We start from the raw sequence: 27,455 nt of genomic DNA on the forward strand, positions 1-27,455 counted from the left end.
TGCAAAAACCTGTGTGATTATATCCGGTTTTGACTGAAATTTTATTTTTATATTTTTTATAATTTTTTATTTTTTCATTTTGTGTGTGTCTAAGCAACATTATATTTTTCCGATTATTTCTTCTTCTTTCAAAAACTCAGCCATTTTCTCTTTGACTTATTTGAACATGAATCTCATTCATCGTTTTGTTCACATTCAATGGCAATTCTTCCATCACTGAAACAAAGTTATTTATACGCATAAGCGTTTATTATGTTTTACACACAACTTCCACAGATGATTTCTTTCATAAAATATTCTTTATTCGATAAATGATATTTGTTCTGAATGCTAAAATAATTTATCTTTTTGCTTCGAGACTTTGACTTGAGAAAATTTTCGTTAACGAGAGATCTGTGAACAGAAAGAAAGAAAGAAGGAGAAAGAAAGAAAGAAAGCAAAAAAACTGTTAAAGTTTATTGGATATATTTCCAACTTTTCAACAAATCAATCAGTCACTTCCGTTTGATGAAAGTGATGATTTGTTCAAGATGATATATAAATCATTCCGTTCTTGAGAAGTTTGATTTTTTTTTTTTTGAAATGTTGAAAGAAATGGATTTGTTGAAGAAGATTAAAAGTTAGAAAGAACTTATATGATGAAACAAACAAAACTCATGAAAGCTGAATGGAATAAGGGAAAGAAGAAAATGAAAGAAGATGAAGAAAAAGATTTTTTTTTTAACATGATCAAATGAAACAAATAACTCCTCAGAAAGTTCAAATGAATCTTCATTTGAGGATGTTTCAGTCTTTCAACAGAAAATGAGTGCAATTCCGGATGAATGGAATTTGAAAAAACAGGAATAGTTCCAAATCCACATTGAAATCGATTCAATGTCTGATGAAGCCAAAGAGTGTCAGAGAATAAATGGGAAGAAAGGACATAAAGATGATTTGATCAAAAAAGAAGATGAAGCGAATTTATTCCATCAAGAATTTAGAAGGAAACTGTTTTGTGAAGAGATGGAAATCTGTTTTGTTGAAAAGGAACACGAAAGATTTAAAAATGACGAAAAGAAAAGAAAGAAATAAAACAAAGGAATTTGTCTGATGCTTGGAAAAGTTAAAAGAAAAGAAGAAGAAAGCGATGTTGAAGCAAATTTGCAGATGAAAAGTGCAGAAGAAGAGGAAAAGGAGAAACAAACCATGAAGAAACCATTTTCGAATGAAATGACTCAGAACAATGATGATTTTCTCAGAGCAAATATCATGAAAAATTATATTTCATTTGCATCAATGAAACAAAGACAACAGAAAACCAATGAATGAAATGATGACTCGTTAATCAACAAAAAATACCAGCGGAACTTCAATCGACTTGCTTCCTGACTCAACTGATCGTGAAATCCGCATTGTATTCTTTATCTTCTGCATCGCCTCGTTTTCCATCTGTCAATCAATCAATCAATCTGTCTGTCTATCTTTCTTTATCTTCATCTTCTTTTTTCACACATGTTTTGACGATCATCCAGCGTGTGACTTTCAACAATGGAAGGAATTGTTCCAATTTCTGAGCAGACAAAATGAAAAAGTCTTCTATTCTTTTCTTCTTTGTGAGGAGAAGCGTGAAAAAGTTAGGAGTTGCTATTTTTTGACGGATAGATGAAGAACGGGAGAATTGTCACTGTAGAAAAGGAAGAAGCAGAAACAGAAGAAACAACAGGGAAACCTTAACTGGTGCGAAGATATGAATTGGACTGAGTTGGATGAGAAGATGAGCTGAGAGAAATGAAAAAGAGAGAGAGGGAGTGAGAGGGAGAAAGAGAAAGAGAAAGAAAAGGGAATTTCGAGGAAAGAAATCAGAAATCTGGAAGAATGTTCAGATGGAGATGAAGAGATGCTCTGGGATTATTACCAAAAGAATTACCTTTGGGGATGGAGGTTGCAGCTGCTTTGTATTTGTCGGGGATGACAGAAGTTATGAGGAGGTGAAATGAATGCGAAGATGATTTGACAAAAGAGGAGAGATTAAAGAACAATGAAGGTGTGCAACATTTTTTGTGACTTTATTTAATTGATTTTTCTTTGATTTATTGTTTTTTTTTTCACGAGAACTGATGTCAGAGTTTTTGTTGGTGTCTTTCAAAAGCCATGATGGAATCCAAAATAGCATTGGAAGCTGGCAATGGATGAGTATTTGGAAAGATTTGTGGAAAAGAACACGAATGAGTCATTGGCAGAATAAGTTTCGAAGATAAGTGGAGCTTTTATATTTTTTAACAAGACATCTTTGATGAACAGCAGAAGGAGCTGGGAAAGAGAAGCAGGCGAATTGGGACAATGGCAAACATCAAATTGAAGGAATGGAAAAGAAAAGGAGAGATGAACGGAAGACTGTTTGGAGGAGATAGCGACATGGGGATGAAGATGAGAGAAAGGGAAGGAAGAGGAGAAGGAGGAGGAGAAGGAGGGTAAAGAGGATGAAGAGATGCAGGAGAAAGAGAAGAAGAAAGAGAAGGAGGAGGGAGTGTATTGGTGAGTGAGACTCATTTCTCTTCTTTTTGTGTGTCTTCAGCCCCATTCATTTCATCGAACTTTGTATGTATTTCCAAACCGACCTTCGTCAACATCTCAACAAATCCATCGAAAACAACCCATCCGGCAGAAGGGCCGAGCCAAACCTCGTTTCTGATGAGTGGATGTGAATTTTCATCAGAATGGGATTAATATGATGGGGGCATTGTTTACTCTCTGAAAAACTCCTCAACTTCTTTGACTGTCTCGAACACCTCTTTTGTCAAATGCTATTGATCAGGGAATGTTGTAATCAGTGGAGGTGCAGGGAATCCACTGAAACCGAGGAGACAGAATCAGAGAGATAATGGGGCTTATTCTTTCACCAGGTGCAAATGGAATGGATCGAAAAGAACCAAAAGCAATGAATCACTTGCTGGTAGAATTTCGAGAGGAGGGATTGCAAGCACAAGCAGTCTGACACAGAGAATTCTTGAAGCGAAGTATTGTTGATTACATTGCTTCGCTTCATGTGCTTGACCGTTGTTTTTGCTTTTTGAACCATTTTATTTTAATTAAAAAAATCAGAGTTGGAAAAAAAAAATGCGAAAGGATCGATTATAATATTTCGTGGGCTGCTTGTTTGTTTTGATAATGTGAAATTTAAATATATCGCAGAGTGAGATTTGTTGGCATTCAAGTGACAAAAACAATTTTGAAGCAAATTTTTTCTAGTTTTTTATCTCTATTACAAAAAAGAAAATTAAAAGTTTGTGCACACTTGATGATGTTTCAAATAACTTTTTTTAATAACTAATGGAATTGAATCTTCAAATTTTTTGGCAATTCATATATTTTTTATTTTACAGAAACTCAAAAAAGATAAACTTCATTTTGACAATTATTTCATTTCAATATAAGTTTTTTTCCTATGCAAAAATAACTGTAAAGTGTAACTTATTGGGTCCGAAATTTTTTTTTTCATAAATCATCTTAATATGTTTCTTTAAAATACTCTATTGTTGATAATTCGATTAATAAATGTGTTGTTGAGTTTCATAAGCTTACACATTAGTTGTGAATTTCAGTAATATCACAAAAAATTGAACCATAATTTTCAAAATTTGACATAAACAAAAATTTTCTTCTTCATTCTCCAAACTATTTCTTTCTTTATTTAACTTTAATCATAAAATCCTTAGATTTAATTGTTGTTTTGAACATAATCTGAAGATATTTTATCATCTTTATTGTGTAATTTTTTAAACACTCAAAAAATTATGAATAAAACTTTCTTTCCATTTGAGTGAAAATGATTTTTCACAATGTTTTGATAGGGTTTTTCAACATAAAAACATAATTTTTCTAACCTTAAAACATCATTCGAAGAATGTTTTCATTAGAGGGTATCAAATTTGGTGATATATTCATATTATTTCACAACAAAAATCGGGACCCAAAATGTTCCATCTTACCAAAAATAACTTATTTGAATTAAATTTTCAGTCAATTTAATGATTCATTTTCAAACTTTCAAATTATCAAATTTTGTGTGTAAATTGAATAATGGTCAATAATGATTTAATATTAAAAGACATTATCATTTTCTCAGATTCAACTCTATTTCATTCATCCTCCAAAAGGAAAAAAAAGTTTGTCAAAAAAGAATCGAAGAAAAGCGATTATTTGTGGTATGATCGTTTCCATATTTCAAAAATAGTTATTGAAAAAACAGCTTTAAACAGTATTTATGATGATCCCTTGTATTGCGTTCGTATTTGCATTGGGGCTGAATGCGGTTGAAGTGCAAGCAGGACCTGCAGCCATGACCACGCTTTGGGCTTCAGACAGAGAGAATGGAATTGGCTGTTTGACAAAGGCAGTGAATTCGTCGATGAGAGTTGTGCGCGCCAAGCTGATTGGTGTGCAAAAAGGTTCAATCGGAGAGTTTGTGGCAGGCTCTGAAGTGATCCTACAGGACTGCGTGATTGAGGCGACGAACACAGAAAAGTCACCATTTTTGCTTGCTGGGTCGTCTTTGGTTGCAAACGGCATTGAGATTGTTGCACAGCAGCATGGCTCTGTTGCGTGCTTCTGCGAGAACAGAGATGGGCAGGAGGAACTGCTCCTGAAGGATTCGAGGTTCGATAATCTCATGTGTGTGGGGAAAAGTTCGTTCCTTCCGGTGCAGGGGAAGGGGATGTCTGTTGTGGATTGCGCATTCAACAACGCTACAAAGCAAAGGGGATTTGTTGGAATTCCGCATGCGCCAGGGTGCTTGGAGACACATTTGAGTGGATCGAACTTTTTCAATTGCTGGAATGTGTTTTATGGGGGAGTCATGGGAGGAATGAATGTGCATGTGTTTGCTTCGAGCAATTGCAGCTTTTGTCAGTGCAAGCACAACTTGCAATTTCGATCGGTTGGACAGTATGATCCTAATCCTCCTTCTCCTGGGCAGCCAACAGTAAAATCGTATGAAGGAGAAAAATTCGAATCTCACCAAGAATTTAGTAATGCTTTATTGACTTTCACAAATTGCATTTTCTCCTCGTGCGAAGGAAGTTTTGGGGGAGGTCTAAATATTCAAGGCAGCACTGGAGAGATTATTTCTTGTACATTTGAAAGCTGCTCAGCTCAGAACGTTGGTGGTGCATTGTATTCGAGTGTGTTTGGTCTTAATGTATCTATAAAGAAAAGCAAGTTCAATAAGTGCTCAATTACAAACAATAACGGAGAAAGTGGTTCATCTTTATTAAGTTATGGGGGTGCTATTTGTCTCACAGGAAATAATTATAAGTTATCTGAACTAACTGGAGAAAAGTGCGTTGCAGGATCAGGAGGATTTATGTATGCATCATTAAAATCGGATGTGATTTGGGAAGGGCTTTCGATAAAGGAGTGCAAGACGACAGTTGGGGATTCATTAAATATGGGTGGTGCCATATACTTTTCTGAAAATCTTTTGTTAACAATCAAGGAGTCATTGTTCCAGAAATGTGAAGCTGGTTTAACTGGAGGAGCGTTGTCTATTGGCAATGTTGCGAAAGCATCTGATCTTCACATTCTGAACTGTAAGTTTAGAGAAAACAAAGCAATTGGAAACACTAAATATATTGATGAAATGAATGCATATTTGCCCGAGGAAGATAAAATTAAGTTTACAAAGAAAATGTGCGTGAGTGACATTTTTATCTTGGGTAACGAAACCGAAGGCAAATTTACGAAAGACAATTTTGCCGGAACAACTTCTTCGAGCAAGAAGCCGCGGACATACAGTGATTCGCAAGAAAACTTTGACAATTTGATAAAAGGAGCCCTGTCAACAGGAGGGATTATTGGACTTGTTATTGGCTTGGTTGCAGCTGTTATTATAATTGTTGTAGTGATTATTATCGTTGTGTGTGTTGTGAAGAAAAAGAAAGCGAAGAAAGAAGATAAGGATAAGGAAATGGAGTCTGTTGAAGCATCAAAACAAGGAGAAACTGCTTAAGACACTCCATCAGCATCGTTTTATTGGGCTTTTCTGTTGTTTCTATTTTGTTATTTATTTCGAGTTCCTGTTTCTTTAATATTCAGTTTTCTTTTAATTTGATTTTTCGCTAATGAGATTGTACTTCCCATAGTTATGCCGCTGTTTGCATATTTATGCAAACTTTTGTTGATTAACCTGTTTTCTTTTATAGTCATTTTTGACGATCTGCTAAAGGCTCATTTTGTTGCTTTTAATCGACTTTAATTTTTTATTTTTTTATTTTTTTGAGACTGGTGGAATTGATGATTAAGGGACTCGACTTAAATCAAACAGAATCTATTACGCTTTAACCAAATTGATTATTGTATTTATTTCTTGTTTTTTAATCTTAAACTTTTGTATTTCTTTTTCTATTTTTAATGTTTAACTTGAGCAATGGTGCCATTTCCCATCCAACCTTTATGGTTGAAAAGATTCCTTTCAACTTTTGGATAATATTTTAACAATCTTTTTTTTTTTTTTTATTTTTTAATCGCCTTAACGTGAAACTGTAAACAAGAGAATAAATAAATAACGTGATAACACTTTTATATGGATACCAAGCTTTTGAAAAGAGTTACTTGTATTTAAATGAAAAGTGAAATAATAAATGAATAAAAAAAGAATTGGCAATATTTCAAAAGACAGCGTATCTTCAAAACAAACTTTCTTGAAAAGTCCTTCCGTTGTTTTGATAAAATATTTGTTACTGCGTATTTGAACTTTAGCGGAACAAATTGTTCTCATCCATCAGTGAAGTTTTTTGTTCAAATAGGTGTTTTTATCACACAAATCGAGTGATTGTTGCGTTGCGATTAGAACTTTCATCTTCTTTTTTGTCCTCTGAATAGAAAAAATAATAAAAATCAATAGTTTGTTTTTGGATTAAAGTTTTACCAAAATGAAAGAAATTGCATCGAACCCCTTAAAAGCATTGAAAATGTCGAAAAGTGGTTCGAACTTATTGACCTCATTTGGAAGTGTAAAGTCCGGGTCACACTTTACCCCCTTTTTTTGCTTGCTTATTTTTGCTGTTTTATTGTCACTTTATGGAACCTTTGGCCTGATAAAGTTCAAACACACCTTTCAAAAAAAGAAACCTTGTTTAAAAACATATTATTGGTAAAATAAAAGTGTTGCAATATCCAAAAATAACTAACAATAATACAAAAACACTTAAAAATAAATTATCTAATTGCGCACTTTCTGAACATTTGCTATCGGCGAAACAAAAATTACACAATTTCTCTGATAAAAAAAAAATATGTGAACAGAACTCTCCAGAAACTCGCAACAAGCTCTTAAATGATTGCACTTTCAATTTTTTTGTTTCTCTCATTTATCCAATTTAACTGAAAATATAATTATGCAGCAAGCTCCACTTGAAAAAGTACAAAAATAAAAATACACTGAATCACTTGAACTATCTATGAGAGCAGGTCATTCAAGTTTTTCTTTAAATATTCAACATTCTCCAAATTATGTGCAAACGATTTCATTTGTTAGTATTTCTTCAGAGCAGAAATGAGTGCAATATTTCACGTAGAAAAGGATTTTCTCCAAGAAACATTTAAACCTTCATATACCACCTTGTATCAACATAAGTTAACTTATTGGCAATCATCTTGAATGCAATGCTCTTCTATTTTCTCAACTCTTTGCTCGTCTTGAATTGTGTTTGAAAGTTGTATTAGCTTTTTCTTTTTCTTTTTCTTTTTTATAACTTTTACAATGACTTTCTTTGGATGCTCATTTTCCTCCAACGGCTGTATTCCAAGCTGCTCCTGCTGATCAGACAGAGTAGACGCACATTCTTGTGGCTTAACCATCAAACTGGAAGGATTAAGCGGGACGTATGATGTGGATGCAGTAACATTTTTGCCTCCCATGCCATTTCCATTCTGAAATGAATAGCGTGCTGACATCTTTGTTCCAGACGAGGAGAAAGAAGACACAGACGAGGAAGACGGGAGTGAGACCTTTCTTTGAACAGAATGAAGAGAAGAAGAGACAGGCGGTGCGCGGAGAAAGGGAATTGAGAGTGTTGAGTGTACATGGCGGAAAGATTCAACAGACGATCCAGATTCGCTTGAAGCAATAGTCGAAAAGCTATCAGTGCGACTCAGAGTATCTTCCATATCCCCTGAGATATTCAGCTCTCTTTTTGCTGTTCTTTTCCTTCTTTTCTTTCGTTTCTTCCTTTCTGGAGCTGAAAAAGTACTTTTCCCATCTTCATCGCCAGATTCATTCCTTGAATCCTGTATTCTGCTCTCCTTATCGTATGATGAGTTCATGTTCCTTTTTTCTGTTGCATGATCTCCTGAAGGAAGCGCCCCACCTCCCCAACGAATTTCTGTTTCTTTATTGTGAATTCTTTTCTTTTTGATTTCATAGATTTTTGATAGATCAGCCGTATTCAGTATCTTCATCCCCGTGAGTAAAAGCATTGTTATAGTCAAAAGAAATTCTCCAAAAAAACTCTTCATGATTGAGCATATTCCGGATCCAAGAGTATTCAGATGCATGTGGAACACAAACAAATAAAATATCGCGCGAAATGTGAAGAGAAACCAGCTTATAATCGACTGGATATTTGTCTTTATCTTTAGCATTCGAAATGATTTCAGTTCCTTAAGATTTAACTTAGACAATTTGCGAGTTACAAGAATTCCGTATATCAGATATAACAAGGAAATAATGAAATTCCATGAAACAAAATAATACAGCTCTGTCTCTTGTAAATTTATAAAAGCCACTGGATTGCTATCTCGAGTAACACAATTACAAATTATAAGTAGCAAAGGAATTAATAGTCCAAATAAGACGATTCCAATTTTCAAAAGAACCAATGGATTAAATCCCCTTTGACGACGGTGAATTACAGTTGCCCATTGAATCACAATAATTAGAAAAATTGCATCAAAAAGATAATTACTTATTGCTAACAAAATTTTAGTTACAATCAACTCGGTGAATGGAGTTTCGCAAATTCCTGGCCAGCACGCTGCTGAAAGAGCACTTTATTAAGATAAATCAAATTTTCAAGTGTCAAATCAACAAAAAGCACACCGCATAAATACTGGTAATGGAAGCAGAATATAAAACAACGATTTGAATGAAAAAGGAAAGGATTTTGTTCTGTAATAACGAAGTATAACTTGGCGAAAAAGTTCTTCTGCTGCAGATAAAAAAGCTGCTGCTTCGATGGCACTAAAAATATAAAACTCCATTATTCTCAAACTTAACAACAATTCATACAATTCTATCCAATGACCGTAGGTGCAAAATGAATGTTTGATTTCATTCATTTGTTTTATATTTTTTATAAAAACATTTAAAGGGGGATCACAAAATCTTCAATCTTTTATAAAACAAATAAAAATCATTTTAACAAATATTCACAAAAGCAAAATAGTTTATATTGAATATTGTTTTTTTTATAACAAATGATTTTTTTTTAATTTTGAGGAAAATATCTGATTTGTTTGTTCAAAGACGAAAGCACAAGAAATTTTAAAAAATATATTTTTCGAAAAAAAGAAATATTTATTGTTCTTTTCGAAAAGATTTGCTCAATTGTTTTTCATTCAAAGTGAAAAAAAAATAAAAAATTAAAAAAATTAAAAATAAAATAAAAATAAAAAAAAAATAAAATAAAAATAAAAAAATTTTTTTCAGGTTTTTCCAATATTTTGAACATTGAAGATTTCTTGAAATCTATATTCGAGTGTGTGCTTTTATGAAAATATTGAAGGGGCAATGTTATCAAAAGAATTTAAAAATTCGTAATTGTTTTTGATTCTGATTTTCAGGGAAAACAAAGAATACGGTTTTTAATTTTTTGTTTGTTATTATGAGAAAGTCCTATTACTCTTTGAATTCCTGTGTTTGAAGCTATCAAAGTTATTAACAAAGAAAAGTTTCTTTTCTAACAGCTAATTGAAATTTAAAACTCACATTTTGAGTCACAGTTAATTTACTCGATATTCTTATAATGCAATATTTCATTGAAGCCTTCATTGAACATATTTCAAAATTTCAAAAAATTGTTACACTAATTTTCAGAAAAATTAACTCTAACTGGAATTAGAATTTTCCTGAATAATGTTCGTTTAAGATTAACAATAAATATATAAAGTGTTTATATTCGAATGATTCTTTTTTATTTCATATTATTTTATCATAATTTTCAAGCAAAAAATTTGTCACAAAAAAATTTGATATTTATCAAATGTTTTGGTTTGAAATAAAGAAGTTCTTTTCTGTATTTATGTTATTCCATGTGTTTGAAAATCAATGATTTGAAAACATATAACACTTCTTTGAAAAGGATTTTGCAAATTTCTGTAAACCAGAAAGTTATTCATTCACCGAAAAAATGAATGAAAATGAAAATAATCACTTTTATGGGTGAATATTTTTGAAATCATATATATTCGTCTAAAAATTAAGGTTTGAATATTTGTTATGAATATTCATAAATGAACCCTGAAAAGTTATAGATCATTTTTGTTAAGCCTCAACTATTTTAACATGTCAAACTTTGGCTCTTGAAACGATTATTATGCATTCAACATTCGGCTGATAATTATTTAACTAATGAAGAAAAACCTTTATATAATCAACGCACCGAAAAAAGTTATGATTTTAATAAAAATCACCAACATGATCACATTTTTTGTTATAATTCATTGTTTTTCTATGATAAATCGAATTATTGACATATTCTTCTTGTCTTTTGATTTTTCAAAATGAAGTGGGTGATTATTTTCAAAATCATAACTTTTTTCGGGGAGTTAATTTTTCATAGATTGTTTGTCAATGTGAAGAGATTTTGTATTCATATGCCTAATTCATCACACATATTTCAAAGCAAATGTTTATGCTGAAGCGAAGATGAAGATGTCCTAAACAAGCCCAATGACTTTCGTTTGTGAATTTGTTAATTTTCAATTAATATTATCGAACCGAAACTTTTAATTGAAGAAATGTACTTTCAATAATAATCTCCCAAGTCAAAAAATCAAAATTATGAGTATTTTTGGAAAAAATTGTTGGAAATGTTGAAAAATGCATTTTTGTGAATAATTTTCTTTATAAAAAAATTAACACATGATTAAAAATTAAGATTTATTTTTATTTTATTTTATAGTATTGTATTGTATTTTATTTTATTTATATTTTATTCTATTTTATTTATTTATTAATTTATTTATTTTTGTGAAAAGCTTCGTCATATATAATCGCAATCGGATATAATCGCAAATAATCGTGCAAAAACTGATGTTAAATCATCAAAAATGGACTGTATATGAAATTAAATAATGCAACAATTAAGTTTTATATATTTTGAAATCACTAACACATATAAAATGTTTATTATGCATGATACGATAATAAAGCAATTTTATTCTTTTTTTTTCCCAAGGATTCATTGATTTTCAACTGAAATTTTCAAAATAATTTACTATTGAATATTGCATTATCTTTTGATCGCTTCTTCTTTTTCAAAATAGATTTGAGTCTCGAATTTTCGAACAAATTAACAAAAATAGTTATCATTCTCAGCATATGATTGAATATCATCAAAACTTTGTCATTCCAAAAAAATGATTTCGTTATTATAATCTATTAAAAGACAATTCAACTCAAAACTTCTCATTAATATTCCAAAAAAAATTCATTAATCCCAATAACAATCTTTTCTTCCTTTGAATGAAGTGCTCAGACAACAACACATTTTTTTGAAATACAGTCTAAACCGGATATAATCACATCGACTTTTGCACAACTTTTTGTGACAATATCCGATTGTGATTATACATGATGATGATTTTCACAGAGAAAAATGAAAATTAATTGAACAATCAATTATTTAAGGTTCCATTTAAACATTTTTCATAATTCTTATCTTATGCACTTTTTTCTTTTGCGAAAATAATTTTTATCATTTAAACACATTATTTGATCTCATTTGAGCACATTTTTGAAAAAGCGAAAAATTGAAATTTTTGATCAAAGAATCGATTTTTCATTGAAAAAATCACCCATTTTAATGAAAAAAAATTGTGATTATATATTTACAGCTCTGTGACAATATGCGATGGAAAATGAATGAAAAACTAGCAAAAAATGTCGGTGCATGGAATAATGTGACTGTAAACGAATGTGATTATATTCGACGTGATTATATCCGGTTAAGACTGTAAATCCATTTTCTAACACAAAAGGCACTCTGAACTTGTTGCTTTGAGAATACAAATATCGAATAAAATACGGACATCGCACAAAATACAGGACAAGATCGATTTCACGATAACTGCAGGAAGAATAATTCTGACAATTTTCCTCAAAATACATCTCATCAACATATACTCATTTTATATCCAAATCTTTCAAAGCAGCTTCGTTTGTGCTCAGAAATAATAAATGATTGAAATCTCGGAGAAACTCAAAATCCTATTACTCCTTGATTTCAAAAATTATTTTTTTAATATTCTGTCGATATGAAAATGAGAGTTTGATATGACAAATAAGTTAGCATTGCAAAGAAAATTTTAGAGGAAAATTGTCAGAATAATTCCTCCTGCAGTTATCGTGAAATCTATCTCGTCCGGTATTTTGTGCGATGTCCGTATTTTATGCGATAACTGTAATTTTGGAATTCGAGATTGTCAGGTTTTATTTTATCAGTATTTTGATCATGAGAGAAAAAACAAATTATCTTCACTTGAATTTTCGTGATGAATTTTCGAATTGATGGAAAAAATGAAAATTGAATGCATTTAATTATGTTTTTCTTTCAGATAACTATTATAGGTATAAAAAGTTTTCATCTTTCTTTCAAATTTACACAATCTCCCTCTTTTTTTGAAATCGTTTGTTATCGAACAATCGAAGCCACTTTTGCTATTTTACAGAGAATAAAGCAAATTAAGGGTAGAGAAAAATATTATTGTTGCTGTTTCAACTGTATAAAGAAATTATAAAAAAAAATACGATTTCTGGAATTAATCAAAAATCATGAGCAAAACAAAATACAACAGAAAGACAAACCTGATTCAAGAATATCCAGAAGATGAATCAAATTGTTTTTTGAATGTGATACTTGGGTTTTTTTGGCCTATTGCATTTCGAAAACCATCAATTCTACGAAAACAGAGATTTTTAGCCTCAAAATCCGAAAAAAGCAATTCATCATGCAAAAGATTTACAGATATTTGGAAGCGTAGAATGAATAACTTTCAAGAAAAGCGAACACGTTTTTATTTGAAGCACGGTGAAAGCGGCACTTCTTTAAAAAGAAAAGCTCCATCGCCTCCAAATGTATTTTGGATCGTATTTCTGATTGATCCTTTGAAAACTTTGATTGCATTGATATTATCATTTTTGGGATCTGCCACCTGGTTATTTCCAGCATACACTGCAAAATTTCTTCTTGCCGCATTGGAAAAGAAAAAGGAAGATACATCAACTCCATTTCCAATCGGGGCATTTTTATTTTTCTCATTATCACCACTCGTTCGTGGATTGTTAGAAACAAATTGTTTAAGATATTTAACTCACATATCTGCTTCATTCAGAGGTGCTCTATCAAGCGCAGTTTACGAAAAACTTCTAAAAATGAATGTGGAAGATTTTAGAGACATCGATGAAAAGGAATTAATAAATCTTATCTCTAGCCATCCAAGAGTTGTAACGGAGTTTTTACCAGACATAGGAAAGGAATTATTTTTGCCTATTGTATTTATTGCTGCTGTAGCTTTAACATTTGTGGAGTTAGGAACTACGGCCGTTTGGGCAGTGCTGTTAATTGCGTTTCTTGTTCCAATTGAAGTTTTGGTATCAATGACGCTTTCTCGGTTTGATAAAAAGGGAATAGCAAAAACTGATGAACGTAACGGGGCATTTTCTGAGGTACTTCAAAACATGCGCTCAATCAAATGCTCGGGACTCGAAGAAGTTTTCCAATCAAAACTTATCAGCCTGAGAAAAACGCAGCTTTCCTTCGATTACTGGGTGATGCTTTCAAACGTTATGATACTTGGAATCTATCATGTGCTTCCTCTTCTGGTAAATGCAGGGACAGTGGTATTTTACGTGCTTCTATCAGCCGAAGAAGGTGCAGATCTGTCAACAACGCTTTTCACTATGCTGGGGCTGGTTGGCGCTGCAGTGGATTCGTGGGCTGGCATCATCGGCCGCATCCCCAGAATCATCTCGGTGCTCAATCGAGCAGCAAGACTATCAAAGTTCCTGGCTTTACCAGAGCGCAACGATAAAAGGAACCAAAGAAGTTTAGATGTCTGGAATGAAAGCACAGAGGAAGGTAGAGCAGGAGATTGCGAAGATGGTTCAATAATGCTGCAAATAAAGAACAGTTGCTTTCAATGGACAAACGGAAGAGATACTGATCATCCTGTTAATTCTGCTGATGGTAATACAAAAGAGCAAATTGACGAGGCTTTGGCACAATCGCCTCCTCCTCTCCTTTCTTCTTCGGCTTCTTCAAATGAAGCAGCAAGTTCATCAACAGAAGTCATGCCACAAAGTGACGCCTCAGACAGAAAGCCTTCTTCGACGACTTCATTCAAATTGGTTGTTCCATCAGTAGTTATAAAGCCATCTACTCTGACATTAGTCGTTGGGCGGGTCAGTTCTGGGAAAACATCGTTTCTGCATGCAATTCTGGGCACAATGCCACAAAAGCCAGACTCTTCCCTGGGGAAAAGTAAGATTGCAATCAAAGATTCAAACATCGCCTTTGGAAGTCAGAATCCGTTTGTGATGGCTGGGACAATCAGAGACAACATCACTTTTGGCAAGAGTGAAGAAGATTCTTTCTCCGAAGAAAACACACAGCATTCGACAGCATCAGCCTCATCATCAGCCTCATCATCAGCATATTCTGGCTCATCCACAGTGCCTTCTCTTTCATTGTCCGATGCTGTGCGGATGAGCTGTTTGGAAGCTGACCTGAGCATGTTTAAGCGGCAGCTGGATGAGCCAGTGGGAGAGCGTGGATGCACCCTTTCTGGCGGGCAGAAGATGCGCCTGCAACTGGCGCGTGTGCTCTTCAGCGGGGCGCCTCTGCTTCTGCTGGACGATCCACTGGCTGCACTCGATGCAAACATCGCACGGCAGGTGATGGAAGATGGCATCTGCAGCGCAGTGAACACATACGGGCGCACTGTTGTGGCGTCGATGAGCAACCATGTGCCCTTTGCTGACCTTGCAGACCAGATCGTGTTTGTGAACAAAGGAGTGGTGGAGGATGTAGGCACGAATGCAGAGCTGCTGGAGAGGAACGAGGAGTACAGGGCGATGATTGAGGAGAAGATGAAGGAGATGAAAGACATCAAGGCACACCACAAGCGACTCAAAATGAGCACAATGAAAGCGGTGGATAAGAATAAGTTTATTTTGAAAATAGACGACTTGGCAGAGCCATCTGTGACTACGCAATCGAAGGAGATTGCTTCTGTTGCTGAGTCAAAGCCTTTCTCTCTTTTAGGAAAGCAGATAGAGATAGACGAGCCATTCGTACCAGAAGCGAATGAAGAAGCGCCATTTGTCTCTTCTTCTTCTCCATCGCCTGGCTCTTCGTCTCCTCAAGCAGCAAGCCTTTCCCCCGTTTCGATCTCATCTTTGCCCTCCCCGTTGCTTACGCCCAGCGATCTCATGTCGCCTTCTCCATCCAACCTCCCCTCGCCTGCTCTTGTTCCTTCTCCCAGTCTCAGTCCTTTTGCAGATGCCTCATCTTCGTATTCTTCTTCTTCTTCCTCTTCCTCTTCCTCATCTTCCTCTTCCTCCTCTTCCATTCATTCCTCTGAAGATGCAACAGAGACAGAAGTTACCCTCAAAACATACAAAAGGTATCTCTCATCGTATCCCTCTTCCTTCCATGTAGTTCTGATTGTTGTCTCCTGGTTTGTGTGCGAGTTCACATCTGCTGTCTCTTCGTGGTGGCTGAATGTTGTTGCTGACCCAGCAGTCTTTGCTCCTTTGAAGACGTCTCTTCGTGCGTGGATTCTGCTTATCCAGGTGGTGTTTCTGTTCATCCTGATTGCTCTCAGCAACTTCTTCTTTGCCTACAGCGCGAAGCACAGCATCGGCAGCCTGCACAACCGCTTTGTTGGGCATGTCCTGCACTCGACGATGGCCTTCTTCGACACGACTCCAGTTGGGCGGATCCTGAACAGGTACAGCAACGACCTCACGACACTCGATGTGCAGATGACAGAAGCGCTGATGAATGCTGTGTGCCTCATTTGTGCGTGTGTGCTGCAGATTGCTCTGATCGCTATGCAGACGGTGTGGATGATCCCTGTGGCTGTTGTGGTGCTGCTGCTGCTGTGGGGAATCTGCTTCATCTACACCCGCTCTGCTCGCATCCTCCAAGACAAGGAGACCATCGGAGCATCGCCTGTGACAGCACTCCTCACAGAAACAGTGGCTGGCTCAGGAGTCACCACAATACAGACGATGGGGCGAGAAGAGCACTTCAAGCAGAGATTTTACGAGGCATGCGACGATTGGGTGGCAGGCTTTTCGATGCGGAGGATGGGGCAGAACTGGCTGGAGCTGGTGTCTTCGCTTCTGGCGACGCTTGTGCAGCTGTGCTCTGCAGCGTTTGGGTGGCTCTTCATGACGCCTGCACAGGCTGGTGTGGTGACGCGGGCATGCTACGTGTTCTTCATGCTGTCACAGCAGGCAGCGCTGGCGGCAGCACAGGTTGAGTGCAGAATGGTGAACATGCAGCGTGTGGCGGAGTATTCATACGACTTGCCACAGGAGAAAGAGGTGTTTGCATCAGAAAAGGAATCAAAAAGTGAAAGTGGAGTTGCAAGTGCAAGTACAAGTGAAAAAGAAAGTGAAAGAGAGACTAATGAAACATTGATACAAGACAAGAAATGGCCGACTGAAGGCTCAATTGTCTTTGACAACGTTTCGTTCCGCTATCGGCCTGACCTTCCGCTTGTGCTGAAGAATCTGTCGTTGTCGATAAAAGCAGGTGAAAAGATTGGCGTTTGTGGCAGAACAGGTGCTGGAAAATCGAGTCTTCTGTATGTGCTGCTCCGACTGGGCGAGTTGGAGAAAGAGAAAGAAGAAGATGGCAAGGAAGGAGAAAAGGGGAAGAGAAGTAGATCGATGGAAATGGTTGATATGACATCTGACGAGAAACGTTTGATTGAGGATCCATCTCCTTCTCTTCTGTTGAATTCGACTGATTCTCTGAGCGCTTCTGTTTCGTCAATGTCCGATCCACAAACTGCATCTGAAATTGCCTCGCCTGCGATTTATGAAGGCGCAAGCACTTCTTCCACACCGTATCCCGGGCGCATTTTGATCGACGGGATGGACATCAGCCGTGTGCCTTTGAAGCAGCTGCGGCGGAACATAGCAGTCGTTGCACAGAACCAGCCGCTGTATTCAGACACGATCAGATTCAATGTGGATCCGTCGGGAACGCACACGACAGAGGACATTGTGGCTGCTGTGCGGTCGGTAGGGCTGGGGGAGTGGCTGTCGTCGCTGGACAACCAGCTGGAGACGAAGCTGGAGACGAGTGCGTCGCAGCTGTCGCAGGGGCAGAAGCAGCTGCTGTGCATGGCACGCACGCTGCTGCTGGCTGCCCCTGTCACCATCTTCGACGAGGCGACGTCTTCGATGGACTCTCAGAGCAGCACGCTGATCACAGAGGCAGTGGAGAAGCACCTGAAGCACAGCACCATCATCGCTGTGGCACACAGACTGGAGACGATATTGCACTATGACCGTGTTGTTGTGCTGGATTCTGGGCAGATTGCTGAAATTGGCAATCCACAGGAGCTTTTGAAGGATCCTTTCTCGCAGTTTTCGATGCTTGTTAAATCGACACACGTGGACTAACATCAATCGAATTTAGTCAGTTTTTATTTTCATAATTATTTTTATTTTTTTCATTTTTATTTATTTTTTCATTTTAATTTTCATTGTTTTTTTGATCTTTATTGTTTTTTTAACAACACTTAATTTTTGTTGTTATGTTTCTTTTTATCTTTATATAGTCTTATCATAAATATTTCATTTGTTATTCATTTTTTTGAGTAAAAATTTTTTTTCAGCTTTTCGATTCAATTCTTTTACGAAAGATTTATGAAATAAGTACTATGCGTTTTATTTTTAACAATTTGATGTTTTTGTAGTTATTAATACAGAGTTTTGGTCATCTACAATCTTCATTTGTAATTCAGAGTGCTTTATCAATTTATTGTTTAATATTTGATAAATCTTAATTTTTTGAATTATATATAGAGTCAGTATTTGTTTGCGACAAATCACAGAAGATTTTGTTCGTTCTTTATTCATAAACATGCTCATTAGAGAGAAATTAATCATCTTTGATCTTCTTGTCCCAAATCAAATTTCAGTCATCTTAAATGCAAGTGGAAGAAAACATCGATGAAATTGCTAACGAATACAAGATCTGGAAAAAAAATTCTCCATTTTTGTATGATAGTTGTTTGACGCATGCATTGGAATGGCCTTCACTGACTGTGCAAATTTATCCAGATATAAGGTTAATAAATATCAATGCTTTTTGTTTTTATTTTTCAAAAATGATTATCTCAAAAATATCTCATAACTCTTATTGAATTTATTGAACATTATTATATTGTTCAAAATATTCAAATATATATGTATTTTATTGATTTCAATCTTGCGAATAAACCAAAAATTTCAGACAATCTCCTGAAGGTGATTACGTAATGCAAGATCTTTTACTCGGCACTCACGCAGAAGATGGCGAGAATGCTCTTATAATTGCAGAAGCCAAAATGCCGACTTTATCAGCATTGGAACACGAAGATATTCCACCTGAATTAAGGCAAAGTGGAGGCTTTAACACAGCCAAAGCCCAAGTCACAATAACACAAAAAATACCTCACGATAGCGAAGTTAATCGTGCTCGTTTTAATCCATCCAACCCAGCAATTATTTCGTCATGGTCAACGTCTTGCAATATATACATTTTTGATTCCAGAATAAAGCCAACAATTGAAGATTCTTTCCATTCAAAGTACCGGCCTCAATTAATATTAAAAGGTCATTCTAAACAAGGTTATGGCTTATCGTGGAATACATTTCATCCTTCATTACTTGCTTCTACAGGCGATGATGGAAAAGTTTGTACATTTGATCTCAATTCCGCACTTCCACCATCCTCTTCATCCTCCTCCTCCTCCTCTCTATCATCTGTCTCAACATTTGGAATGAATACCACTCTCTATCCTCTTGTATCTCTTATGCCAGCAAAAAATGCAGCAATGGAAGACTGCCGTTGGAGCCCTCATCATCCATCACTTTTAGCATCTGCTTCTGATTCTGGATCATCTTACATGTTTGCTTTTTATATTCTATTGTTTCATGATCATTTCATTTTTTGCTTTATTTTTATTTATTTATTTATTTATTTATGCATTTTTGTTTTTATTTTTTAATTATTTTGAAAAAAAAATTCATTGATTTAATTGAATGTGCTTTTGTATGTGTGTGAATGCGATGTCAGATGGGATCTTCGCGAGCAGCTTCCTTCGTCTTCTTCTGTTTCGTCTTCCACTGCATCGACGATGTCTGCCCCGTCTTCTCCGCTTTTGGGGCAGGCCACCTTCGAAGGCATCAAGCCAACAGCTACTATCACACATCACTCAGCTGAAGTCAACTCTATCTGCTTTTCTCACTTTGACCAAAATCTGATTGTCACAGGCTCTTCTGACCACACTTTGAAGCTTGTTGATCTGAGAAACACATCAGAACCTCTCTATACGTATGCGCATTTGGGATAAAAAAATAGAATTGAATAACTGAAAATGAAAGAAAATGAATAAATATATAATATTTGTGATATTTTTTGATTATTTCGAAACTTTTCATTTTTATCTTTTTCTTATTAACTTTTTAATTTTTGGAATATTTTATATTTTTATTTTTATCATCAAAGTTTTGAAGCTCATACAGCAGAAGTGCTGCAGTGCGAATGGTCGCCGACTGAAGAAACAATCATTGCATCCAGCGGTGGTGATAGGTTTGTCAATGGCAACAATCAACTTTATCTCTTTTTAATTAACTTTTTGTTTAAAATTCCAATGAATTCCTATTTTATCATATCGAACATAACTGTTGATAAATGAATTTTTCTTTGTTTTGCTTTAGGCGCATTCTTTTGTGGGATATTTCGGCAGCTGGAGCACAACCAGATGAACAAGACACAGATTCAGGCACACCTCCTGAACTTTTGGTATCTCCTTTGATTGTTAATATTTATTTATTTATTTATTTATTAATTTATTTATTAATTTATTTATTTATTTATTTATTTATTTTTTTTTTTTTTTTTTTTTTTTTTTTTTTTTTTTTTTTTTTTTTTTTTTTTTTTTTTTTATTCTTTAACAATCTTCATTCTTTTGTGAAAATGCATTTTTTTTCATTTATTTTAGTTTATTCATGGAGGGCATACAGCCAGGCCGAATGATTTCTGCTTTGATAAAACATCTCCTTATTCAATAGCTTCTGTGTCTGAGGATTCAATCTTGCAGATTTGGCAAGTGGTTTGCTCATCTTTTTGAATATTTCTTTTCTTTCTTTGAAAAAAATGATTATTATTATTATTATTTTATTTTTAAAAAAACTTATTTTAGGCTGAGCATATTTATTCAGAGGACGAATATGTAATTGATGATGTTGAAGATGAAAAGGAAGAAGAAAAAGATCAAGAAGAAAAAGAAGAAAAAGACATGGCAGATGGAAGCGCAGAAGGAGAGGAGGAAGAAGAGGAAGATGAAATTCTTGACGAAGAAGATGAAGAAGATAGCGAGGATGAAGACGAAGAAGAAGAAGATGACGAAGAGGAGGAAGAGGAGGAAGAGGATGAAGAAGAGGAGGAGAAGACAAAAGAAAAAGAGGGAGCGCAAATGGGTTGAAGAATTTCATTAAAAACAACACTTCATATTCTTTTATTTTTGAAAATTTTGTAAATTATTTAATTATGAATAATGGTTTAATTTCTGAAAAAAGTTTTCCGAAGCCATGTTTGGGCAGTCAAGGAAGTTTCAACGTTTTAACCTTCTGATGTTGGAAGAAGGTGATTATTATTTTCAAGATGTTTGTGGAGTGTATTATGATCCCGTTGAACAAAGGTTTATTTACATTAGTTCATATTTTCAATTTTGTTTATTTAATATTGAAAACTTCTAAACAAAATGTCTTTTTATGGATTAAAACTCATATTTTATGCTGATGTTACGTGAAATGAAGAAAATTTCCTGGACGAATGAAAATATGTGCTCGTTGTCTAATTTTCGAGCCAACTCCTGAATTTATTCATAAACCTGTCCTCAAATTTCATTTCAAGGTTTGAAATGGACTATTTTTTATTCTTCAAAGCCATTTTTTGTTTATATGTTCAGCAAACCCGAACAATTTCAGAAATGGATGATCCATCTTTACAGTTCAGTTTATTTGGAAAAACCGAAAACAAATTTATGGATATTTTGTGCACAACAGTTATAGAGATGAAAGCAAATAACGTAAATTATCCATATATTCATCGAGAGGTTTGAGAGATATTTTTTATTTGAAAAAATTTTTTCATTGGGTTTTTTTTCATTAAGATGAATGAGGACGAACAACATCACCGATTTTGTCCAGATTATATACCAGTAACTCGTTTTATACCACTTATAAAAGAGTTGTTCAATATATTTCACATGCCATCATCAACAGCTCGCCCTCGACTTCTTCGAATGATATCCGATTTAGAATCAAGGATTGTATTTGATAAACTTTGGCTAGAAGGTCTGAATGAAAGAATTGCACAAGAATCACGAGGTTTGCTTTTATTTATTTAGCTTATATTTTTTTATTGAAAATGTTAAATCTGCAATTAACAAATCATTTCCACGCAAAATCTTCTTTTTCTCTCCCTTTTTTTTAAAGCGTCTGAAATCAGCAGATATTATCCAGTTCCAGGGAAAGTGGTGGTGACTAATCTTTCTTTGTATTTTATGTTCATTCACAACATCGAATCCAAGCCATTTTTGAAGTTTGACCTCAAAAGCATCAAAAACCTTATCAGAAGACGATATTGCTACAGACAGGTTTGAAGGCATTTAACCCAATGAACATTATAAAAAAGAGTTATTTAACTATTTTCTCTCTATTTTGTTATCTATTAACTTATTCAAACACCTCTTCCATTCTCCATCAGATTGGCCTTGAGCTCTTCTTCTCGTCTGGAGAGAGGCTTTCTCTCTATTTTGTGTTCCAGTCGCAGAACGAGAGAGAGACCATCTTCTCTTCCATCATCCACCAGTGCGCCATGCTCAACCGCGACCTCCTCTCTCCTCTGGCCATGTCAATTCCATCTGGATATCCCTCGGCTTCCACTTCTGCTTCGGCTTCAATTTCATCTTCTTCTCCTTCCTCGTCTTATTCTTCTTCTTTGTCTTCAACGATGCCTTCTTCATTGGCATTATCATCTTCTTCCTCCTCTTCCTCCTCTTCCTCTTCTAACATCACTTCTCCTTCCTTCTCCTCCTTCTCTCCAACCACTTCACCCTCCTCCCACACCTCCTTTCCTTCTTCTTTTCCTTCTTCCTCTCCTTCCTCTTCTCTCCCCTCTCTCTCTTCCCTCGCCTCCACCCTCTTCCCAACCCCCTCTCCAATGGCTGTCCTTGCTGCCTGGTCTGAAGGGCGCATCTCCACCTTCGACTACCTCTCCTTCCTCAACTCTCTTGCCGGCAGATCCACAAATGACCTCTCCCAATACCCCATCTTCCCTTGGGTGCTCTCTGACTACTCCTCTCCTCTGCTCGACCTGTCGAACCCAGCTGTGTTTAGAGACTTGTCTAAGCCGATTGGGGCGCTGGAGGAGGAGAAGAGAAGGAAGCTGAAGGAGAGAGAAGACATGATGCGGATGGAGTTTGAGATTGAGGTGAAGGAGAGGGAGAAGATCAAAGAGAAGAGGAAGCAGATTGTGTTGGAGTGGCTCAAAAAGGGCGGAAAGCGAGTGAGAAGAGGAAGAAAGGCGGTCTCTGCGAATGGAGGGAGCCAAATTGGAGGTGATGGAGCGTATTCTCCTTCATCGGCTAATGCAACACAAGGATCTTCTTTTTCCTCTCCTTCTTCTTCTCTTCCCTCTGCCTCCTCCTCGTCGATTACTCCGTCCTCCATCACACCCCCTTCCCCCACCCATTCATACTCCACCCCTCCTCTCTTCACTCCCCTCCCATTTCCTGCCCTGCCCCCGCTTCCCCCTCAGCCCCAGCCTCCTTTTCTATATGGCACTCACTATTCTACCCCTTCCTATGTCTTGTTCTTTCTGTTCAGGAAGCTTCCAGAGTGTTTGCTTCGGCTGCAGGATTCGAAGTTTGAGAATGTGGGGAGACTTTTTGTTGAGATGGAGAGGACTTGGCAGGGTGTTCTGCACAACCAGGCTGATAACAAGGAGGTCTGTTTATTATTCAGTAATTGATATTTCTTATTAAAACATTGTTTTGTTATTATTCTTATATACAAATATGAAATAACAAATACTTTATATCTAATCCAATAAAAATACACGTGTTTATTCCCATCAGTTGATCTCTGACTTCTACAACACATCCAACCGGGGAGAATTTCTTCAGTTTTCTTCGATGGACTTGGATTTGACATCAGTGGCTGATGGGCACAGTGTGGGAGATGTGCAGCTTCCCCCTTGGAGCATCCCAGCCAACTACTCAGCTGGCGCCATGGGATCATTCAGAGACAGCAGAAGTGAGAGAGATAGAGAAAGAGAGAGAGATGGAGACAAAGAGAGGGATAAAGATATTCTTGGAGTTGGCTCATCCTCCTTCTCGTCGATGATGGGAGGAGGAGGAGGAGGAAGTGGTGGTGGTGCTGAAGATGCACCTCCTCTCTCCATCTCTCCTCATTCAGCGACGTCTGCAGTGCCTTCTCCTCAGCTGTTTGTGAAGCTGATGAGAGAGGCGCTGGAGAGCGACTATGTGTCAGCACACATCAATGAATGGATAGATCTGATATTTGGCTGCAAACAGAGAGGGAAAGAGGCAGAGGCAGCAGACAACTCGTTCCATTACCTGAGCTATGACGATGCAGTGCCAGACGAGTGGGAAGAGTGGTGGGTGAATGATGTGCGGGAGGAAGGGGCAGAGGAGAGGATTCTGGAGAAGGAGAAGGAGAGAGAGAGGATGGAGAAGGAGAGGGAAAGAGAGAGAGGGTTTGCGGTGAATGGATTTGTGGGAATGGGGCAGAGAGACAGAAGAGAGAGTGGTAGTGGTGGTGGTGGAGGAGGAGGAGGAAATGATGAAGCTGGAATGGCTTCAGCAGACAGAATGAAGGAGAAGAGGAAGAGGAAGAGGAGGAAGGGGGCAACTGGTGGGAGTACGATAAAGCAGCCACTGTCTGAAGAAGAATATTTGCGACAGAAAGAGATGGAGCGGATGAAGCTGGTCAAATCGATGGAGAAAGCGCTTTTTGATCTGGATGAGGATGACATGAGGGCAGAGGACGAGGACTGGGGCAGTGAGTTTGATGTGGCGTTCTATGGGTATCTTGAAGATGAGAATGAAAGTGGGACAAACATGGACAGTTCAGATGAAGAAGAGGAAGAGGACTTTGATGAAGATGATGAAGGAGACGAGGAAGAGGATGAAAGCAACGAGGAAGGCGAAAAGAACGAAGAAGAAGGCAGCAGGAAGAACAGGAGTGGAGAGGCAGAGGACGAGTTTGTGCTGCGTTCTCGCACACTCCCTGCCTCTGCGATGAGACAAGGGCACATGCAGACGAGGACGCCCCAACAGCAGCAGTATCTCACTCTCCGCCATCAGCAGCAGATGATGGCATCAATCAGACAGAGAGACAATTCTTCAATGCTTTTGTCTCCACAACAGCAGCTGGCACAGCTCAGACAGCGAAAACCTGCTCTTTTCATTGACAGGTTCCGGCAATATCGCCGGAGAAACGGAGAATTAGAGTGGATGGGGATGAACAAGGAAGGGCTGTATGTGACGATTCTGGAGTTTGGGCAGTGCCCTCGGCAGCTGTTCACGTCTCCTCATCCTCGTCGGAGGGGAAGGCCCATTTTGTACCGCCCAGTTTCTGTGAAGATGCCTGATGCGTGGTGGAAAGGGGTGCTGAAGAACGGGCTGAATCAGAAGAGGAAGGGGAGCGTGAACAGAGAAGGGCCGTTTGTGGCGATGGGAGGGAATGGCAAGATTGTTATGGATGGAGCAGAGAAGGAGCACACCCCGTCTCATTCGCCTCTTTCTTCCTCTGTCTCTCCATCATCGATTACTCGCACTGTTTCCATTAATTCGAAGTCAACATCACCCAATCCGATGGAGTCTTCGATACCTTTATCATCATCATCATCTACTACTTCTTCTACTACTTCTTTAGCTTCAGTCTCTATTGGTCACATGGGTGAGGAAGAAGGAGGGGTTGTGCCAGTCTATCTAACACCAACAGCAATTGGTGGGTGTGCAGCAGAAGAGGCAGCACTAAGAGAGAAGAAGAGAGAAGAAGAAGATGAAAGGATTTTGAGATGGAAGAAAGTGAAGGAGGTGAAGGACGAGCAGAAGAGGAGGAAGCGGATGCTGCGGATGATGAACGAGAAAGAAAGAATGAGAGAGAGAGAAAGAGCCAAAGAGAAAGAGAGAGAGAAAGACAGAAGAACGAACTCTGCACCTGGTAATGCATCATCCCCAACAGCAGCGTCTGAGGCGACTTCTCCCTCATCTGTGTCCAACTCATCGCAATCTCCTGTCTCTTCCTCTGGATCTCCCCTTTCTCCTTCCCCAGCCTCATCTGCCTCAGTCTCCACCCCTGTCTCATCCAACACTCCTCAGAAGAAAGAGAAATCGTCTATTGGAAAGTTCTTTTCGAGGCTCTTCTCGCCAAAACCCTCTCAAACGCAGACATCTTATTACCCTGCGCCTGGCTCTGCTCAAATGGCACATTCTCCTTCCATCTATTCTGCCTCTTCTGTCTCAACACCTTCCAATACTGCCAATTCCACTTCGAATTCTTCTTCTTATTCTCCTTCAAATTCTGCCAATACCTCGTCTTCTGGCTACACATCATCGTATCATCCGCCTTCTGTTGCCATCTCTTCCTCTGCGGTTGTGCGTCCTGTGCTGAATTCTCGCTATTCTCTCTCTTCTTCGCCATTCACACACTCAGCTATGTCTTCTCCACACACCACCACATCCTCTTTCTCCACTTCCCCTGCTCTTTCATCTGCTACACACACTTCTAATTCATCATCATCATCTTCTTCCTCCACATCCTCCTCCTCCTCTTCTTCTTCTTCCACTTCTCCTCCTTCCTCCACCACCCGCTCCTCTAACAAATCTGATCATCCACCTCCTTCTCTCTCTCCTTCCTCCTTCTCTTCTCCTTATTCCTTCTCACCCCAGTTCAATTCATACTCAACACAATCATACTCCTCTGGAATAGACCCAATGGCCAATGCGCCAATCTTCTTCTCTTCTGCATTCATTCCAGACGATCCAGACTCCCTCGAATCTCTCATGTTTGGCTCATCCACCACAACCACAACTAATACAACTGCTTCTTCTAACAATTCAGTTGATAATGACTCTAATTCAAATAACAATTCATCTTCATCATCTTCATCATCATCATCATCATCATCATCATCATCATTATCATCAACCTCTTCCTCCTCTTCATCTGCTTCTGATGATGATGCTCCAAATGATTCATCTAACTCTAACACAGATTCATCTCCTGCAAATACTTCTTCTTCTTCTTCTTCTTCTTCCACAACAGAATCAACAGACAACACAAACAATACAGACGCATCTTCATCTCCTTCTCAGCAATCGCAGCAATCTCTCAACTCTGCCCCATCTTCTTCACAGGATGGTCAGGCAAGTTCATCCAATGCTGATGAAAATTCTTCTTCTTCCTCCTCCTCCTCCTCATCTTCTTTGTTCTCGTCATCTTTGACTGGATCTTCTGATTCCTCGGATTCTTCGAACTTCTCTGCCTTTTCGTGGAATTACTGAAAATATTCAGTCTTTTGAGCTCAAATGCTGTTCTTAGTTTTATTGAATTCTTTTATTTTTTGTTTAATTTAGCTGTTTTTTTTATGATATTATTTTGATTTCTCTCTTTAATTGGCTGCATGGTTAGCCCTTGTACAATCTGTAAAATTGATTATTATTTCCTTCTATTTAATCTGCTTTTTTTTCTTATTTTGATAGAATAAACCTTGCACAGTTCTGATTAGTGGAAACGTGGGTTTTGTTAATGAACTTTGACATTTTTTCCTTTCCTCACTATAATTTCATTATGATTGTTAATATTTTTGTATTTTTCTGTTTCAACAAGCATTCATTGAGATTCACAGGAAAAGTCATTCTTTCTCACCTTT

At 37.0% G+C, this 27,455-nt stretch overlaps 5 protein-coding genes across 5 annotated transcripts; 4 read left to right on the top strand and 1 right to left on the bottom strand.

Moving 5' to 3' along the window:
• Positions 1-4,246: 4,246 nt before the first annotated feature.
• On the top strand, positions 4,247-5,989 carry MONOS_1375 (uncharacterized protein; the record flags this gene model as incomplete). The annotated part of the gene is made up of 1 exon (XM_067866481.1): positions 4,247-5,989. One exon carries the CDS (start codon positions 4,247-4,249, stop codon positions 5,987-5,989), a length of 1,743 nt encoding a protein of 580 aa, XP_067726694.1.
• Positions 5,990-7,620: 1,631 nt separating this feature from the next.
• Positions 7,621-9,084, bottom strand: MONOS_1376 (uncharacterized protein; the record flags this gene model as incomplete). The annotated part of the gene is made up of 2 exons (XM_067866493.1): positions 7,621-9,028; positions 9,080-9,084. 2 exons carry the CDS (start codon positions 9,082-9,084, stop codon positions 7,621-7,623), a joined length of 1,413 nt encoding a protein of 470 aa, XP_067726695.1.
• A 3,949-nt stretch (positions 9,085-13,033) lies between these two features.
• Positions 13,034-18,384, top strand: MONOS_1377 (putative Multidrug Resistance Associated Protein (MRP); the record flags this gene model as incomplete). Its single annotated transcript, XM_067866504.1, has 1 exon — positions 13,034-18,384. The coding sequence occupies one exon, from the start codon at positions 13,034-13,036 to the stop codon at positions 17,900-17,902; it is 4,869 nt and encodes a 1,622-aa protein (XP_067726696.1). The 3' UTR covers positions 17,903-18,384.
• Positions 18,385-18,432: 48 nt separating this feature from the next.
• On the top strand, positions 18,433-21,043 carry MONOS_1378 (putative WD domain, G-beta repeat protein; the record flags this gene model as incomplete). The annotated part of the gene is made up of 7 exons (XM_067866514.1): positions 18,433-18,572; positions 18,738-19,394; positions 19,563-19,820; positions 19,995-20,078; positions 20,207-20,291; positions 20,491-20,601; positions 20,692-21,043. 7 exons carry the CDS (start codon positions 18,433-18,435, stop codon positions 20,971-20,973), a joined length of 1,617 nt encoding a protein of 538 aa, XP_067726697.1. The 3' UTR covers positions 20,974-21,043.
• Positions 21,044-21,079: 36 nt separating this feature from the next.
• MONOS_1379 (putative BEACH domain-containing protein) lies at positions 21,080-27,430 on the top strand (the record flags this gene model as incomplete). Its single annotated transcript, XM_067866525.1, has 7 exons — positions 21,080-21,189; positions 21,308-21,404; positions 21,460-21,606; positions 21,664-21,880; positions 21,989-22,149; positions 22,260-23,501; positions 23,632-27,430. The coding sequence occupies 7 exons, from the start codon at positions 21,080-21,082 to the stop codon at positions 27,085-27,087; spliced, it is 5,430 nt and encodes a 1,809-aa protein (XP_067726698.1). The 3' UTR covers positions 27,088-27,430.
• Between the last annotated feature and the right edge of the window lie 25 nt (positions 27,431-27,455).

The sequence above is a fragment of the Monocercomonoides exilis genome (genome assembly GCF_001643675.1).
Source record: "Monocercomonoides exilis strain PA203 chromosome Unknown scaffold25-1336746, whole genome shotgun sequence".
Lineage (NCBI taxonomy): Eukaryota > Preaxostyla > Oxymonadida > Polymastigidae > Monocercomonoides > Monocercomonoides exilis.